We start from the raw sequence: 14,188 nt of genomic DNA, 5'->3' as shown, positions 1-14,188 counted from the left end.
GAAAGAGCAAACGACATAAATGGACACAAATAAATTAAATCAACATAAATCGAAAAAAAATCAAATACACGACAAAGTCGATTATTAGAAGAAGAGAAATAAATAAATAAATAAATCACCAGCCACGTGGCAATTTAGGAGCTGTTGCTGATTCTAACGGCGGCTACAAATGCGCACAGGCAAAGTTTTGAAGAGCGAAAGCTATCAACGAGAAAGGAGGTCGGCATTTTTCTAATTCTCTCTCTCTCTCTCAGTATCACAGTCTATCTCTCATCTCTCTCTCTATCCATCTATTTCTCTCATATGATCTGTATCTTTTGGATAAAGATACGATTTTGATGCAAATATATACGTGTATAATTTGTGGGTATGTATGGGAGGCAGCTCGGATTGATTGATTCTTCGGGAAACGCGTTGTAGCTGTTCAAATTGGAAGCCGATTACCGAGCTCGCCCTGTTCATTTTCATAAAACTCCAAATCCATACGGTTTCAGTATCGGTCAAACGTAAGCTGACCCCCCACCCCCTTTTATTTCAAAATTTCCCTTCGATTTTGTCGTTTTTTCAAGCATTCTTGTCCCTTCTCGATCTTGCTCTCATTTTTTTTTGTTGGATTTGAGTTTGAGCCCTCTATCTGTTCGGATCAGTGTTCATATTTGATATTCGTATGTAGGGAATAATGATTAGTTTGGTAAAGGGTTGGTGTTTCTATAAATCCTTGATGGGTGAGCATTTGGTTTCTGGTTAGTGGTGAAGCTGGAGTGGAGGAGAGGAAAAGTCAATCCATTTGTGAAGGGAATAAGAGCGAGGCTAAGGCCAAAAGGGATGCCCTTGAGCGCCGTCCGTGATGGCTATGGATCATCCCGTATCATTTTGACCGAGCCGGGCGGATCAACTGCTGAGGTTCGATTGTTTCACACGTTCTCTCCTCTAACTTTGTTGCGACTCCGAGTTTGGTTACTAGGAAGATTGGTGTCTCTTGAATTTGATCATCAGATGATGTGTAGTGGACCGCTGTGGAAGGATAACTAATGAAATGCTGGTGACCCGAGAATATTGGAAAAAAAGGGGTCTTTTTCAATGATTTTCAATTTGAATCTTGGTTGGAGGGTTTTGGTTGTAGTAGTTTGTTTGATTTATATGTATTGATGTTATTATCAAATTAAGGATGTGCATTTTTATGATGGTTGAATCTCGGTTGCCCTCTGATCGCATGAACCGGTGGTAGTGATGAAAACTTGGTGGTGAGCCTGAAAACTGAAAGTTGTTGGCTGGTAATGGTTTCAGGTGCTTCTCTACGGAGGACAGGTGGTTTCTTGGAAAAACGAAAGGAGGGAGGAGCTACTTTATATGAGCAGCAAGGTAAAATGGCTATGGAATTAGTGGCCTTCGCAACCGGGCAAGTTGTTTCAGATTCCTCTGGATGTTTGTATATTCACTGGGTATTGTTGCAGGCTCTATGGACGCCGCCTAAGGCAATCAGGGGAGGGATACCTGTCTGTTTCCCACAGGTCAGGCATCTAATAACATTCAAGGTGATCGACAAACGCTTTCATAGTGCCTTCATTCGGTTACTGCAATGGTATTGTTTTTTTTTTCAGTTTGGAAATCTTGGCACGCTTGAGCGGCATGGATTCTCCCGGAATAGAGGGTGGTCGTTTGACAATGATCCTTCACCTCTGCCTCCTCCTAACCGGCAATCGACTGTTGATTTGATATTGAGGTCTACTGAAGACGATCTGAAGATATGGCCTCACAGGTGCGTGTGTCAGAGAGTTTTCTTCTGCTAACCAAATCGAGTCCAAAAATATAAATTCTGGTTGGACATGGTTCTTCTACGTTTTGGATGTCTTGCCATCACAGTTATGTTTTGTTTTTGTCCGTCTCTGGGCTAATCATGCAGTTCCCTTGTGGTGTTGTTGTTGCAGTTTTGAACTTCGTCTTCGCATTTCTATCAGTCCTGGGACACTTACTTTGATCCCTCGCGTGAGGAATACGGACTCAAAGGCATTTTCCTTCATGTTTGCACTCCGTAACTACTTATATGTATCCGACATAAGGTTTGTCTACCATCTCCATTCCTCTGTCTTTTGTTTTTGAGGCTGTATGCTGTTGTTATTCAGAAAGCTACTGATATCGTTGGGTTTTAGGCTCCTCTGTCTCTCTGATATCAAATAAGATGTTTAGACTCTTTTTACCGACTTTCCTCTCTGTACTATCACGTGGCATCGGATTTGCAGTGAAGTTCGGGTAGAAGGCTTGGAGACACTTGATTACCTCGACAATTTGGTGGGTAGAGAAAGATTTACAGAGCAGGCAGACGCGATTACGTTTGATGGTGAGGTAGGTGATATGCATGCCTTTCCTTGTGTTCTGCTTATAAAAGCGAAAGTGGTGTATATATCATTCAGTTCCTTCGTTGCAGATAGATAGAGTGTACTTGAACGCACCTACAAAGATTGCCATGATAGACCATGAGAGAAAGAGAACCATTGAGTTGCGAAAGGAAGGCATGCCCCACGCAGCCGTGTGGAACCCATGGGACAGAAAGGCAAAGGCAATAGCGGATATGGGGGATGAGGACTACAAAACAATGCTTTGCGTGGATTCTGGTGCCATTGAAACCCCCATATCCCTGAAGCCCGGAAGAGTGGAAAGGCCGGCAAGAACTCTCCATCGTATCCTCCAGCTACTGCAGCGGGCAGCTGGACCCTCGTAAGGTTCTTTACGGATATGCCTGATCTTTCAGATGATGAGAAATGCCGTGCATCATCTCCATCATAAACTACATATATAATACGCATACGATTGTTGGGAGCTATCGTTACACAGACCGAGCAACTATGGTATATAGGAACGTTGAATTTGCTACTTTGTGTAGTCCATATGGACATCTTCGTACATAATTATGCCCCTCGATCATATTGAATCATTTGATCTAAGAGACGATTCTATTCGTTCTTAGAAACATCATTGAGATATCCGTCATACCAAAAAAATAAAATCACAGAGATATCTGATGGGAACATAAGAGTAGAGGGGAGATTCCAAATTTCTATTGGGCTTATTTGTCATAACCAGATGCATACATGCTCGCGTGGGCCATGAAGGGTCAAATGGACATGGCTGTGGAAATCATATCCCTACCAACCATTTGCATTTCTTAAGCATGCATGCATGCATATGGCTCCCAGCATGAACCGGCTTCAGGTTTAAAAAAAATTCGCCGTTGCCGGGGATCGAACCCGGGTCACCCGCGTGACAGGCGGGAATACTCACCACTATACTACAACGACTTGGTTGTCTGGTTTGGCTATATTTAATTATTTCCCAGTCTAACGTTCTCTTCTCGGATAATAAAATAAAATTAGCTATACTTATTGTGGAAGTCTGACAAAATGTGAATTCTGGAATATGAGCTTTCAACGATCCACTTTATGGTTTGAATAATATTTTAATCAATAAAACAAGGGCCAGTAGAATTACGGAGAATTAAAAGGTGAATTATGAGTTTAGCTTGGGGAGCAAGGTAATCTGTCCCTACCCAAGACATTCGTATTTACCAAATTACCACTGGGCTCGATTCCCCAAGTGCCCAAGTGCTTATGTGTTGCACAGAACGTAAGACCCCAGGTTCGTGTCCGAGCCGAATAACCTCGGGTAAAGGCGTTTGTTTGAGTGTCAAGCTGGGTCAACCGAGGTTGAGGATTTTCAATTGTGTTCTTGAGAAGCTACTCCCGAAGATTAGGTCTGGAGTAGACGAGCCTATCATAACTGCACTTCCCGCTCATACACACTCGCTCTCTCTCTACCTCCCGTTTTTTCTTCACGCGTTCTCTCTCTCTCTATTAGTCCTCTTGACTTAGCCTAGTGGAGAACCAAAAAACACAAGCTCTCTCTCTCTCCATCCCTCTGTGTCGGATTCAATGGCGAGGTAATCTAGAACCCAAACCCTAGATTTTGATGATACGATTTCAGTTAGACCTCCTTCGCCTGTTCGCCGAAGCTACGCAGCGTTTGGTTTCCTCTGAAAAGATTTCATCTTTGGCCGAGAATTTTAAAATGTCGATTTTTTTCATGGGCTATATGATCATCATTTATCTGGGAAGAAGAAAACGAAAAACTTTGCTTAAAATTTGCTCCGTTATATCATAATTTTAGCTGTTCTTCTCAACTTTTGGACATTCTTTTCTCGATTGAAGAAGCTGGAAAGTACCACGATATTCAGGAAACGCGTTCGTTCGATTCTTTTGTGTGAAAAATGAGATTCTGAGCTTCTTCACGCCTGCATTCATAGTTTTCCATTTTGATGTCAGCATAAGGGATGTTCTTACAGAATCTTGTTTGGTATAAGCAGGGCCTGGATTGTGGATGGGCCTGGGATTGCGATGAAAGTGAAGAATGCTTCTGTCTCAAAAGGCTCATACTAATACCGACACGCGCGCACGAGCCTACAACACACGTGATGTGAAATAAGCGAAGGTGGCGGGAATCTCCATACTCTGTGTTGAACCTACGACCTCGTTTACGACCTCGTTTACAGTACACAGACTTTCCCAAGCTAAACCTTTACCGAGACAAGTCGTCCAGTGTGAGAGATGGGGAAAAGATTTCGCAGCGGCGGTATTGGGGGCGGCGTTAATCGCAGATTCCTCAACGTCGTCATAGATTCTTACGGGAAGGATGTATCCGCAGAGGACATCGTTGACGACCTCCGCTCCAAGTACCGAGATTTTGGCCGATTGAGCCGACATGTCCTCCTGCTTCTTCCGACCAAAGACTGCGGTGCTTATATCGAATGCCCCAACTGCACTCATCGCATTGACAACACCAATGTCGGTTTAAAATGTGTTTCAATACAAAACACCAAGAGCTAAAATCCTGCTCTTAAACAATGGTTCAGAACCTTGTAGAGCATTATGAACCTGGTGAATGCTATAGTTACATACTGGGTTTTGTGGTTTTTGCTTCAGGTGCTGATGCCATGGCCAGGCCTACCAAAAGGGGTCAAATTTGAGCCAACGGACGAAGAGATCATTGAGCATTTGGAGGCTAAGTGTGGGATTGATGGATTAGAACCTCATGTGCTTCTCGAGGAATTCATCCGTCCCGTCACTGAAGATGTTGGAATCAACTACACTCACCCAGAAAATCTTCCAGGTAATGATATATCTCACTAACCATGAAATTGCTAATCTTGAAATTCTGGGTTGGAAGAATTCATTCCATCCTTGAACCTCTGCAATCTCCCTGGTTATAAGCCGATTTTGAAGTTCTGAAGCTGAAAATATCTGTCTATCTGATATTTGAGGTTCTTGATTAGGTGCTAACAAAGACGGAGTCAGCATCTTCTTCTTTCACAAGACGGTGCAGGCATATGGAACCGGACAAAGGAAGCGCAGACGGATCACACCCACCGGTCTGAACGACGAACCAGTTCGCTGGCACAAGACGGGCAGGACCAAACCAGTGATGCTAAATGGAGTCCAGAAGGGCTGCAAGAAGATCATGGTGCTGTACAAGAGCGCGAGGAAGGGATCGAAACCTGAGAAGTCGAACTGGGTTCTACACCAGTACCATCTGGGAACTGAGGGAAATGATATAGGAGAATATGTCATTTCAAAGATCAGTTATCAGCAGCAGAAGCATGGGGAGAAGAATGTGGGAGAAGAGGAAGTTCCTGAAGAGGGTGAGCATTCAAGGGCTCATGGCAGTCCGAGAACGCCAAATACGAAAACTCCTACTCCACCGAGACCTGTAAACACCATTTCTGGAGTTGGAGAAGCTTTCGATGCCACAAAGATGCTTGATCCGCTTGTTCAGGTTTGTTCCTTACGCTGCAAGTAACAGAGTGCATCTCTTTGTTTTTTTTTTCTCTCTAGACAATAAGTGGGTGTTTTGGGGTGAACAAGGGACTGGAGAACATTCCAGAAGCTTCTTCTGAGTCAACCTGGTCGGCTGGAGCTGTGGAGGATTCTAACATGAACCGTATCGAAGATAACTTGAAGTGCAAGGAACACATTGAGGACAATCCGACTTCTGGAGTTGAAAATGCCAACTTGTTCGGAGAACTTGAGCTTGAATCGGGAAACTTTGCGATTTCAGATCTGGAGAACGCAGATCTTGGATCCCCACCTGAATTCCTATCCGTAAGTTCCATTAAATCCCTTTGTTTTTCTGTCACATCAGACCAAAACAGAACCTAACGTTTGGATTGGGACTGGCAGTTAGCTTCTCAGGACAGTTTGCTAAATTGGCTGGGATGGCTGTGAAGATTCCTCGCAGCGAAATAAGAACCCTATCATGGCGAAGAAGAAGCATTGTAAATAAATAAAAGTATCCGCCTTTCAGCTGAAGCCGTGTTTCTCTGTTGTTTTTCTTCAGCAAGGCCTCGAGTGATCAGTTTCGGAGACACCCAGGGTTTTCCCCGATTTTCCCGGAATATTCACGGAATTTCCGGGAATCTTTGTTTATGGCACTCTTTTAAATCATTCCCAGAAACTGTTGATCGTTTGATTATTTTGTGGTTTTGTTTCATGTAATCAATGTTATGTTTTCTTTGTCGTTGAACAATTAGATAAATATTCTGCAAGACTGTAAGAAGAATCAAGTTTTACTTCCTAAAAAAAACATTTATTATGTATCTTTGAACTTTTGCTTGATGCTTATTTTAACCTTTTACTTTATGAAGATTACTTTAACCTTTTATTTTTGTCGCAATCTTTTTCCAAAGGTTAAAATCTTAAAGTGATGATTTTGGAAAATATATTATATATAACGATATGTATGTGTGTACTTTTTAGACAAGGATCCTTTGGAGCCGCCGAAGCTCTCTCTTCTGGGGTTTACTAAAGACCCAGACCTTTTTTTTTTGTTGATAATCGGTTGATCATAAGTAAAAAGGCTCATACTAATACCGACACGCGCGCACGAGCCTACAACACACGTGATGTGAAATAAGCGAAGGTGGCGGGAATCTCCATACTCTGTGTTGAACCTACGACCTCGTTTACGACCTCGTTTACAGTACACAGACTTTCCCAAGCTAAACCTTTACCGAGACAAGTCGTCCAGTGTGAGAGATGGGGAAAAGATTTCGCAGCGGCGGTATTGGGGGCGGCGTTAATCGCAGATTCCTCAACGTCGTCATAGATTCTTACGGGAAGGATGTATCCGCAGAGGACATCGTTGACGACCTCCGCTCCAAGTACCGAGATTTTGGCCGATTGAGCCGACATGTCCTCCTGCTTAATGTCCGACAAGTCCTCAATTCGAGGAACAGGCGAATGAAGGAAGACGAAGAAGAAGATAACAGCGGCGATGAGGGAGGTGTTGGCACGAGGAAGAAACAGAGGCGAGTCGATGAGAGAGAAGAGAAGTTGCAGCGGGCGGAGCAATCGCATCTTAGACGGCGAAAATCGGATCGTCTGATGTCCACGTCGTCCTCGGACTCGCCGTCGACGGAGTTTTCATCGCCTCGGACGCGGACGGCGGTGTCTCCACGTCGGAGGACGCTATATACTGCGAGAAGGTGACTTCGCAGTTCGATTTGATCAACGACACTCTACGAGATTCCTATGCTAAATTAAACAGAGCTTCTGTTAACTTTATGAGATTTACATCAAAAGCCATATTCAAGAACTTACAGAAAACAGAATATAAAACAAAAATAGAGGAAAAGAGGTAAATGGGAGCAAAAATATTTCTGTATTTTATTCCTTTTACCCTACTTCTTATATAGACAATCACATATACTCACACCATTATAATCACCAATACATGTAATAGTTTGTTATAATGACGTAACAAACACTAACAGAAAATATTCTCTAATATAAAAAATCCAATTGCGTCTTCTTCGCCTGTTGAGAAGAACGTTGAAGTAGAGGCAGTGAGCAACAAAGCGAGAAGCAAGATGGGAATCCCTAACAGAGAGGGAATAGGAGGAAGAAAGAGGTTAAGAGCTCTGTCTCTGTGAGTAGAGCCACTGGCAATGGTGATTTGGAGGTGAAGATAAACGAAGGGCCAATGTTCAAAAACTTTGGTGGTATCGAGAATATATTGGTTATCTGGATATGAATGTGTTATATTCAATGCTCCATCTTGATTTGGTGAGAGCCTTGGAGTGATCCCACCAGGTGGGATTCTACAAGATTTCAGCCACAGGTTGTCTCTGGCGTTTCTGGTATGATGAGACATAGCTACTCTCTTTCTGCATCCTAACTCTTAAGTCTGTTGGCAATGTTTGATGTCTTCTGTGTTATAAGTTGTAGGATTTAGGCTATAGTTGACATTTGCATTCTGTCACCGTGGGAACTGTCTGGTGTTCTTTGTTGTTTAATAATGCAATTCTGGTTCGGCTAAAAATTTCAGGTGCATCTGAAGAAAATATTAGAGAACTCTTCTCCAAAGCATATAGGACTGCGCCATCTGTCGTATTCATCGACGAAATAGATGCTATTGCGTCGAAGAGAGAAAACCAGCAGAGGGAGATGGAGCGACGGATAGTGACGCAGCTAATGACTTGCATGGACGAATCTATTAGGTATTTAAAGGCAAATGTTCAAAATTCTAATGAAGACGGATCTGATTCTAGGCCTCGTCATGTTCTTGTCATCAGAGCTACCAATAGGCCTGATGCTCTTGATTCTGCTTTGAGGAGGCCTGGACGATTTGACCGCGAGATCCCTCTGAGTGCTCCTGATGAAAAAGCAAGGGAAGAGATTTTGTCCGTGCTAACACATGGTCTTAGACTAGAGGGTTCTTTTGACAGAAAGAGAATAGCTCGTGCGACTCCGGGTTTTGTTGGAGCTGATTTGGCTGCTCTGGTAAACATGAAGAGAATCGCTAATGCAAGGAAGTTGGAACTGCCTAATGACTCTGGATCGTAAGGATATCAACCTCATTGCTGAATAAGACCGCATCAAAGACCCTTCTTGGCGATTCACGGAGTTGCCAACCGTGAAGCCTACATAGCGTTTCCATGGAGGCATTCTCGTGGTAGAAGTGAGGAAGCACCTGAAATGGCTTCGGAGGTTTTTCCCACAATGGTTTCAAGAAATATGTGATTTTCTGACCATGCAAGTAGATTCCGAATATGGACATTGGCACAATGGTGAACAAAAAGATGCATGTTTTGACATCAAGCCCTCGCAGAACACACTTGACCCTTGAAAACGCCATGGTTGCCCGAGAACCCTGCAGCAAATGCCAATACCAAAATTTCAGAAAATTCTCTTCACAATCAGAAACTATACTAATTATGGAAAACTTCGTCAAATCACTGTGAAATTCCACACCAATCTTCATATTCCCTTGAGAATAAGATTGTCTATGACTATTATTTAACAATCACAAACACAATCTCCTTGGCTGTGGCTATCAAATAATATCCCAAAGGGTATGCGACTATCTAAGAAAAATCGCATAAAAAACTATACTAATACCAATGATCACACCAAAGTAGCGTAGTAATGGAAAATTCTCGAAATCAACGCATATGATGAAGATAAGAATCCGAGCTAACGCGTGTAATGTTACACAGAATCAAACCCTAAAACACATAAATTCAGATATCACAGGATGCGGAAGCATGGATCGGGAGTTGCCCAAAAGAACTAAAACTGATCCTGATTTGATTTAACACCAGAAAAATAAGGGCTCAAAGCAGTTATTTCTAATGTTCTCCTGCAGTGCTTCGTCCTAATTTTCACACGAAACAGTTGAAGAAAAAAATGTCGTCTTGTCTAATGCTAAGATTTTTGAAAAAAGACCAAGACGTCAAAATTTTCCTAGATATCGATTCAACTTCCCGGGAAACAGATAAGCGAATCGCGATTTCATCAATGCCAAGAATCAAAAGCCGAGATGGTTCAATGCGCTTCAGTCGAAGCCCCCAGGTTCAAGAAACGAAAACTAGAAGAAAAAACACATCTGACCACAATCATCTTCGCGGATATCGTCGGTTTTCTTAGAACTATAATAACCATCGGACATGATTGAGAAGGGAGATTTGTCGGGAAGAGTAGCGGGAATGTCGGGCTCTTGCGCTGCGCTTAAATCTCCAAGGAAGAATGCAGAATCAAATTGAAGAAACACGATCGGCGATAGTCAGGAATATCCAATATAAGAATAGACATAGGGATAACTTTGTCGCTCGAAATCTATTCCTCCTTCTCATAACGCCAGCTGTAGCCGTTTGGTGCTTTTTTTTTTTTTTCCTTTCTCTTGCATGTGTGTGTGTATATATATATATGTTCGAAAATTAAAAACCATTATTAATATTCTTCCACGATGAATTAATTACGAACGAAGGGGATTAAATATTTTTCATCTGTCCACCCATTATCTTTTAATCTCACGGTCAGAACCGACTTTGCTCGAACTCGTTATCCATTGAATTCTATAAGCCCAAGGGACATATGGGAATCTTGGTAGAAATTGAAATATATTTTTTTAATTAAATTATGGTAAAGCTATATCAAGAGAATTATTGAACTAATTATTTGGGACAATTGTAGATAAAATAGGCATCTTTGTCATAAAATGATTAGGTTTATTAGTTATATTTGGAATATGAGTATGATATACGTATACTGGATGGTATTTGTTTTTGGGTATATTCTCTTAATTACTAAAGGAAAATATAATAATACAAGGGGGGGAGGGTGGCCATTTTAGTTTACCACGGAGCACATGGGCTTTGGGTGCGTCTGGGAAGGGTGCTTTTGTTATTTTGACAAATGATAAAAACCACATTTTAATAAAAATTAATAAAAGGACTTTGTAAAATTCAAGGGGAAAAAAGGAACAGTGAATCCAACACAAGATAATGGGGAAATGTTGGGTCGATCTCAAACCTAATTCCGAACAAAAGAAAGACATTGCATGCGTACGGGCGTTCATATGGATAAGAAGATGCCGTGTGTCGTTTGTATCTACCAATCGACCAGGCACCAGCCCTGCAAGAACATGGTTTGTCCCTTGTGGGGTTTCAATTCTCTGTCACTGGCGAGTCCTTTTGGTTAGGAAATTATCCACCGCATCTCTATTGAAAAGGCCCATAGGCCTTACTATCGAAATGCAAAGCGCAGCCCACGTCCAGATGAATTCACACTATCACGCCACCAAAAATAAAAGCCCATTAGCACTATCTGAAGTAGGGGTGGACATTCGGTTCGGTTATTTCGGTTATTAACCGAACCGACCGATATATACCCGAACCGAACCGAACCGAATAAAATTAAATAACCGTTTGGTTATGATTTTTTAAAACCCGAAATAATCGAACCCGAACCGAACCGATTAAAAATTATTAACCGTTTGGTTATAAATTTTTATAAACCGAATTAACCGAACCCGAACCGAACCGTTTATATATCTTCATTTATATATATTTATATACATATATGAATGTTTATATTCTTGATTTGATCATTGTTTTATTATATTTTAAACGCATTTTATCATTGTTATTATTGTTTTTAAAGTTTGTGTGATATAAACATTAGAAAAAAACGATCTTTATTTATTTAATAGTTTTATATCAAAATATAAATTTAGATATTATTATTTTATATGTTAAAATAATTATGATAATATTTTATATTATATTTTATTTGAATATTTTTAATTATAAATGAATTGATTTTTTAAATACTATAACCGAACCGAAACCGAACCGAACCGAAATATTTATTTGGTTATAGTTTTAAATAGACAAAACCGAACCGAACCGAAACCGAACCGAACCGAACCGAATAAAATTAATTAACCGTTTGGTTATGAGTTTTAATAACCCGAAATAACCGAACCCGAAATAACCATAACCGATTAATCCGTAACCGACCGTTCGTCCACCCCTAATCTGAAGGGTGAAGATTTTCTTATTTTACCGAATTTTAGAGTTTATCGCAGTGATTATTATTTAATATGAACAATTCTATTTAAAATTTCTACTTCAACTAAAATAAAATCCTCATATTTTTTCCATCTAATCTATTCTAAACCGCTGTTAATTCATTAATGATATGTCAATGTTAACTTTAAAAAAAAAATGCAAATGATTTATAAAATAAAAAGCCTATTGGTGAAGCATTGTTTTGTTTTTTTTTTTCGGCAGTCGAACTGCGCGTAGTTGATCTCATAAGCACTCAAACGGCAAGTCGTTTTACTCATAAATCGGTCGGTTTAAACGCATCGTCGTTTCAGCCTTTCAGGGAAAAGGGGAACTACTTGCTGTCTCTTACTGTGAGCCCAAGAGCGTAGAAGCTGCGCATCGATGGCGGCGACAGGTGAGGAGAACGGAATAGAGGCGACGGAGAAGGAAGGTTTTAACCTATTGGGGTCTCCAACGTTCACAGATCTCCAAAACGGGAGGTTCAGATGCGTGGAAACAGGACACGAGCTGCTAGAGAAGGACAAGGAGAGTTATTCGCAAAGCAAGCGGTGTCGTTTAGGGCTCATCGAGTATGCCTTGTCCCACAAGAAGTCTCCTCTCAACTTGTTCAAGCAAGACCCTAACTCTCGGTATTGCCAAGCTTGCTCCTTTAATCTGTTGCTCTGTATAAAACTATTCGGGTTTTTTTTTTTTATTGCGCAAAGTTTTGAATTTCCGGATTGAACCTAAAGCTCAATCCCCGAACTGGCGATTACATTGAAAGTTTCATGTCTTTCTTATGTCTCTGCAGTAGGAGCCTGGGTCGTAATTTTATGGGTCCTGTAAAAATGAGGTTTAGGGTTTTATGGGGTTGTGTTGAAATACGAAATTTCCTTCCTTTCGAATGAAGTTCTGATGTTTGTTGAGTCATGTTTGGTTGATTGATTCACTTCAAGCGAGCTTAGTACTCTTGTAAGTAGAGAATTTCAGGGCGTCATGTCCCAAAACCATTATCACATGAACCCATGATGTCACTTTGATTTCAGCAGTCGAAGAAGTTTGGGTTTTTTATCTGGTTTTCTGAAATTGGTTGTCAGTTCAAAGTTGATATGTAAGCTGACGGGCAAAACTGTGAACAAGAGTGAGGAACATATTTGGAAGCATATAAACGGGAAGCGGTTCCTGAACAAATTAGGTTGGTAATTGCAGCCTTTTGCATTTTTGAATTTGTTTTGTGCATTGGATGTTCACGACGTTTGGTTTATTGATGAAATAGAGGAGAAAGAAATAGAGAAAGAGTCAAAAAGCTCGGCTCCAAAGGAGGATGAAAGTATGCCATTTGAGGAAAATGGCACGAAGGAAAAGAAGAAGAAGCAGAAGAAAGAGAAGAAGATGAAGAAGAGTAAGACGGAGAAGAAAGAAAAGAATGGAGAAAATGTTGCCGATGAAGCAAAAGATGGTAATGATGGTGATGGTAAGTCGGAGGAAGCAGACTTTTGGATGCCTCCAATAGGGGAGCGGTGGGACTTTGACGAGGGAGGTGACCGGTGGGACTCTGCTTCTGACTCCGAGACCAATCATTCTATGGGTTTGTTTCTCTCTGTATCCCTTTTTTATGCTTCTCTTTTCGGTTGAAGATCTTTCTTAACGGGGGAATTATAAAACAGGTGAAGACAATGAAGATGCCGACAGAGGTTCGGAGGAGATCTCCACAGGGTACATGAATTCTTACGTCTATGTTCTGTCCAAATGGAGAAAAATACATCCAAAACGATATTCACGCTTTGCCAAATCACATGTTCTCGCAGGAAAAAGCGCAAGTCTGAACCTATTCCCCGTGGCCTCTCTTCAAAGGAAGAGAAGAAGAAGAAGAAGAAGAAGGAACCATCTTCCCAAGTCTAATCCACTCTTCTCTTTTTGTTTTCTGAACACCAAAAAGGGAAGGATTGTTGTTCCATTTTCGTGGCATTTCTAATATATGGTAGAAAACTTCCGTGCTTTGGATCCCACAAAATCAGCTGTCCAGGGAAGGATGTTCATAATATTAAGCGACAATATGAGGATTAGGCAATTGCGAAATTTCATTAAGTGATTTATCTTTTGTCTTGTATTCGGAAGTTTTGTTGGAGATTTTCTTCATAAGATTGTTCATCCTTGAGAACTGGTGATTGAACCTAAATGTCTGTTTCAGAAAGGCTCGACCAAAAGTATAGTTTTCACATGCTTTTGTCCCATGTGCAATGGGAGAGAAATAAGCTAATCAACAATAACTCAGTTGCGTGTATTATTATTTTTTTCCAATTTGAAATG

The 14,188-nt window shown here is 41.1% G+C and overlaps 3 protein-coding genes, 1 non-coding gene and 1 pseudogene across 4 annotated transcripts; 4 read left to right on the top strand and 1 right to left on the bottom strand.

Moving 5' to 3' along the window:
* Positions 1–227: 227 nt before the first annotated feature.
* Positions 228–2,942, top strand: LOC104802394 (annotated as a pseudogene).
* Positions 2,943–3,224: 282 nt separating this feature from the next.
* Positions 3,225–3,296, bottom strand: TRNAD-GUC. Its single transcript has one exon. It is a non-coding gene; the product is annotated as a tRNA-Asp (tRNA).
* Positions 3,297–3,691: 395 nt separating this feature from the next.
* Positions 3,692–6,608, top strand: LOC104803078 (NAC domain-containing protein 8-like). The gene is made up of 7 exons (XM_010526955.2): positions 3,692–3,934; positions 4,358–4,429; positions 4,775–4,835; positions 4,974–5,160; positions 5,324–5,823; positions 5,913–6,149; positions 6,228–6,608. The coding sequence occupies exons 1-7, from the start codon at positions 3,927–3,929 to the stop codon at positions 6,270–6,272; spliced, it is 1,110 nt and encodes a 369-aa protein (XP_010525257.2). The 5' UTR covers positions 3,692–3,926; the 3' UTR covers positions 6,273–6,608.
* A 314-nt stretch (positions 6,609–6,922) lies between these two features.
* Positions 6,923–9,770, top strand: LOC104803077 (cell division control protein 48 homolog C). The gene is given in 4 exon segments (XM_010526954.1): positions 6,923–7,487; positions 7,490–7,683; positions 8,119–8,185; positions 8,295–9,770. Coding segments are annotated over 4 exon segments (1,263 nt in total). The 5' UTR covers positions 6,923–7,082; the 3' UTR covers positions 8,892–9,770.
* A 2,435-nt stretch (positions 9,771–12,205) lies between these two features.
* Positions 12,206–14,039, top strand: LOC104802393 (protein PXR1). Its single transcript, XM_010525990.2, has 5 exons — positions 12,206–12,528; positions 12,976–13,073; positions 13,155–13,466; positions 13,546–13,594; positions 13,687–14,039. Exons 1-5 carry the CDS (start codon positions 12,281–12,283, stop codon positions 13,778–13,780), a joined length of 801 nt encoding a protein of 266 aa, XP_010524292.1. The 5' UTR covers positions 12,206–12,280; the 3' UTR covers positions 13,781–14,039.
* Positions 14,040–14,188: the final 149 nt, after the last annotated feature.

The sequence above is a fragment of the Tarenaya hassleriana genome, unplaced genomic scaffold (genome assembly GCF_000463585.1).
Source record: "Tarenaya hassleriana unplaced genomic scaffold, ASM46358v1 Cleome8, whole genome shotgun sequence".
Taxonomy (NCBI): domain Eukaryota; kingdom Viridiplantae; phylum Streptophyta; class Magnoliopsida; order Brassicales; family Cleomaceae; genus Tarenaya; species Tarenaya hassleriana.
Note: the sequence above shows the minus strand (reverse complement) of the source record. Positions and strands in the feature narration are given on the sequence as shown.

What these genes read in the sequence shown, in the direction of transcription:
- LOC104802393 (XM_010525990.2), top strand. Translation starts at nt 12,281, where the DNA reads ATGGCGGCGACAGGTGAGGAGAACGGAATAGAGGCGACGGAGAAGGAA. An exon ending in AAGCAAGACCCTAACTCTCG is followed by an intron (nt 12,529 to 12,975) that starts GTATTGCCAAGC and finishes ATTGGTTGTCAG; the next exon opens with TTCAAAGTTGATATGTAAGC. An exon ending in CGAGACCAATCATTCTATGG is followed by an intron (nt 13,467 to 13,545) that starts GTTTGTTTCTCT and finishes ATTATAAAACAG; the next exon opens with GTGAAGACAATGAAGATGCC.
- LOC104803078 (XM_010526955.2), top strand. An exon ending in ATCGCATTGACAACACCAAT is followed by an intron (nt 4,836 to 4,973) that starts GTCGGTTTAAAA and finishes TTTTTGCTTCAG; the next exon opens with GTGCTGATGCCATGGCCAGG. An exon ending in TGCTTGATCCGCTTGTTCAG is followed by an intron (nt 5,824 to 5,912) that starts GTTTGTTCCTTA and finishes GGGGTGAACAAG; the next exon opens with GGACTGGAGAACATTCCAGA.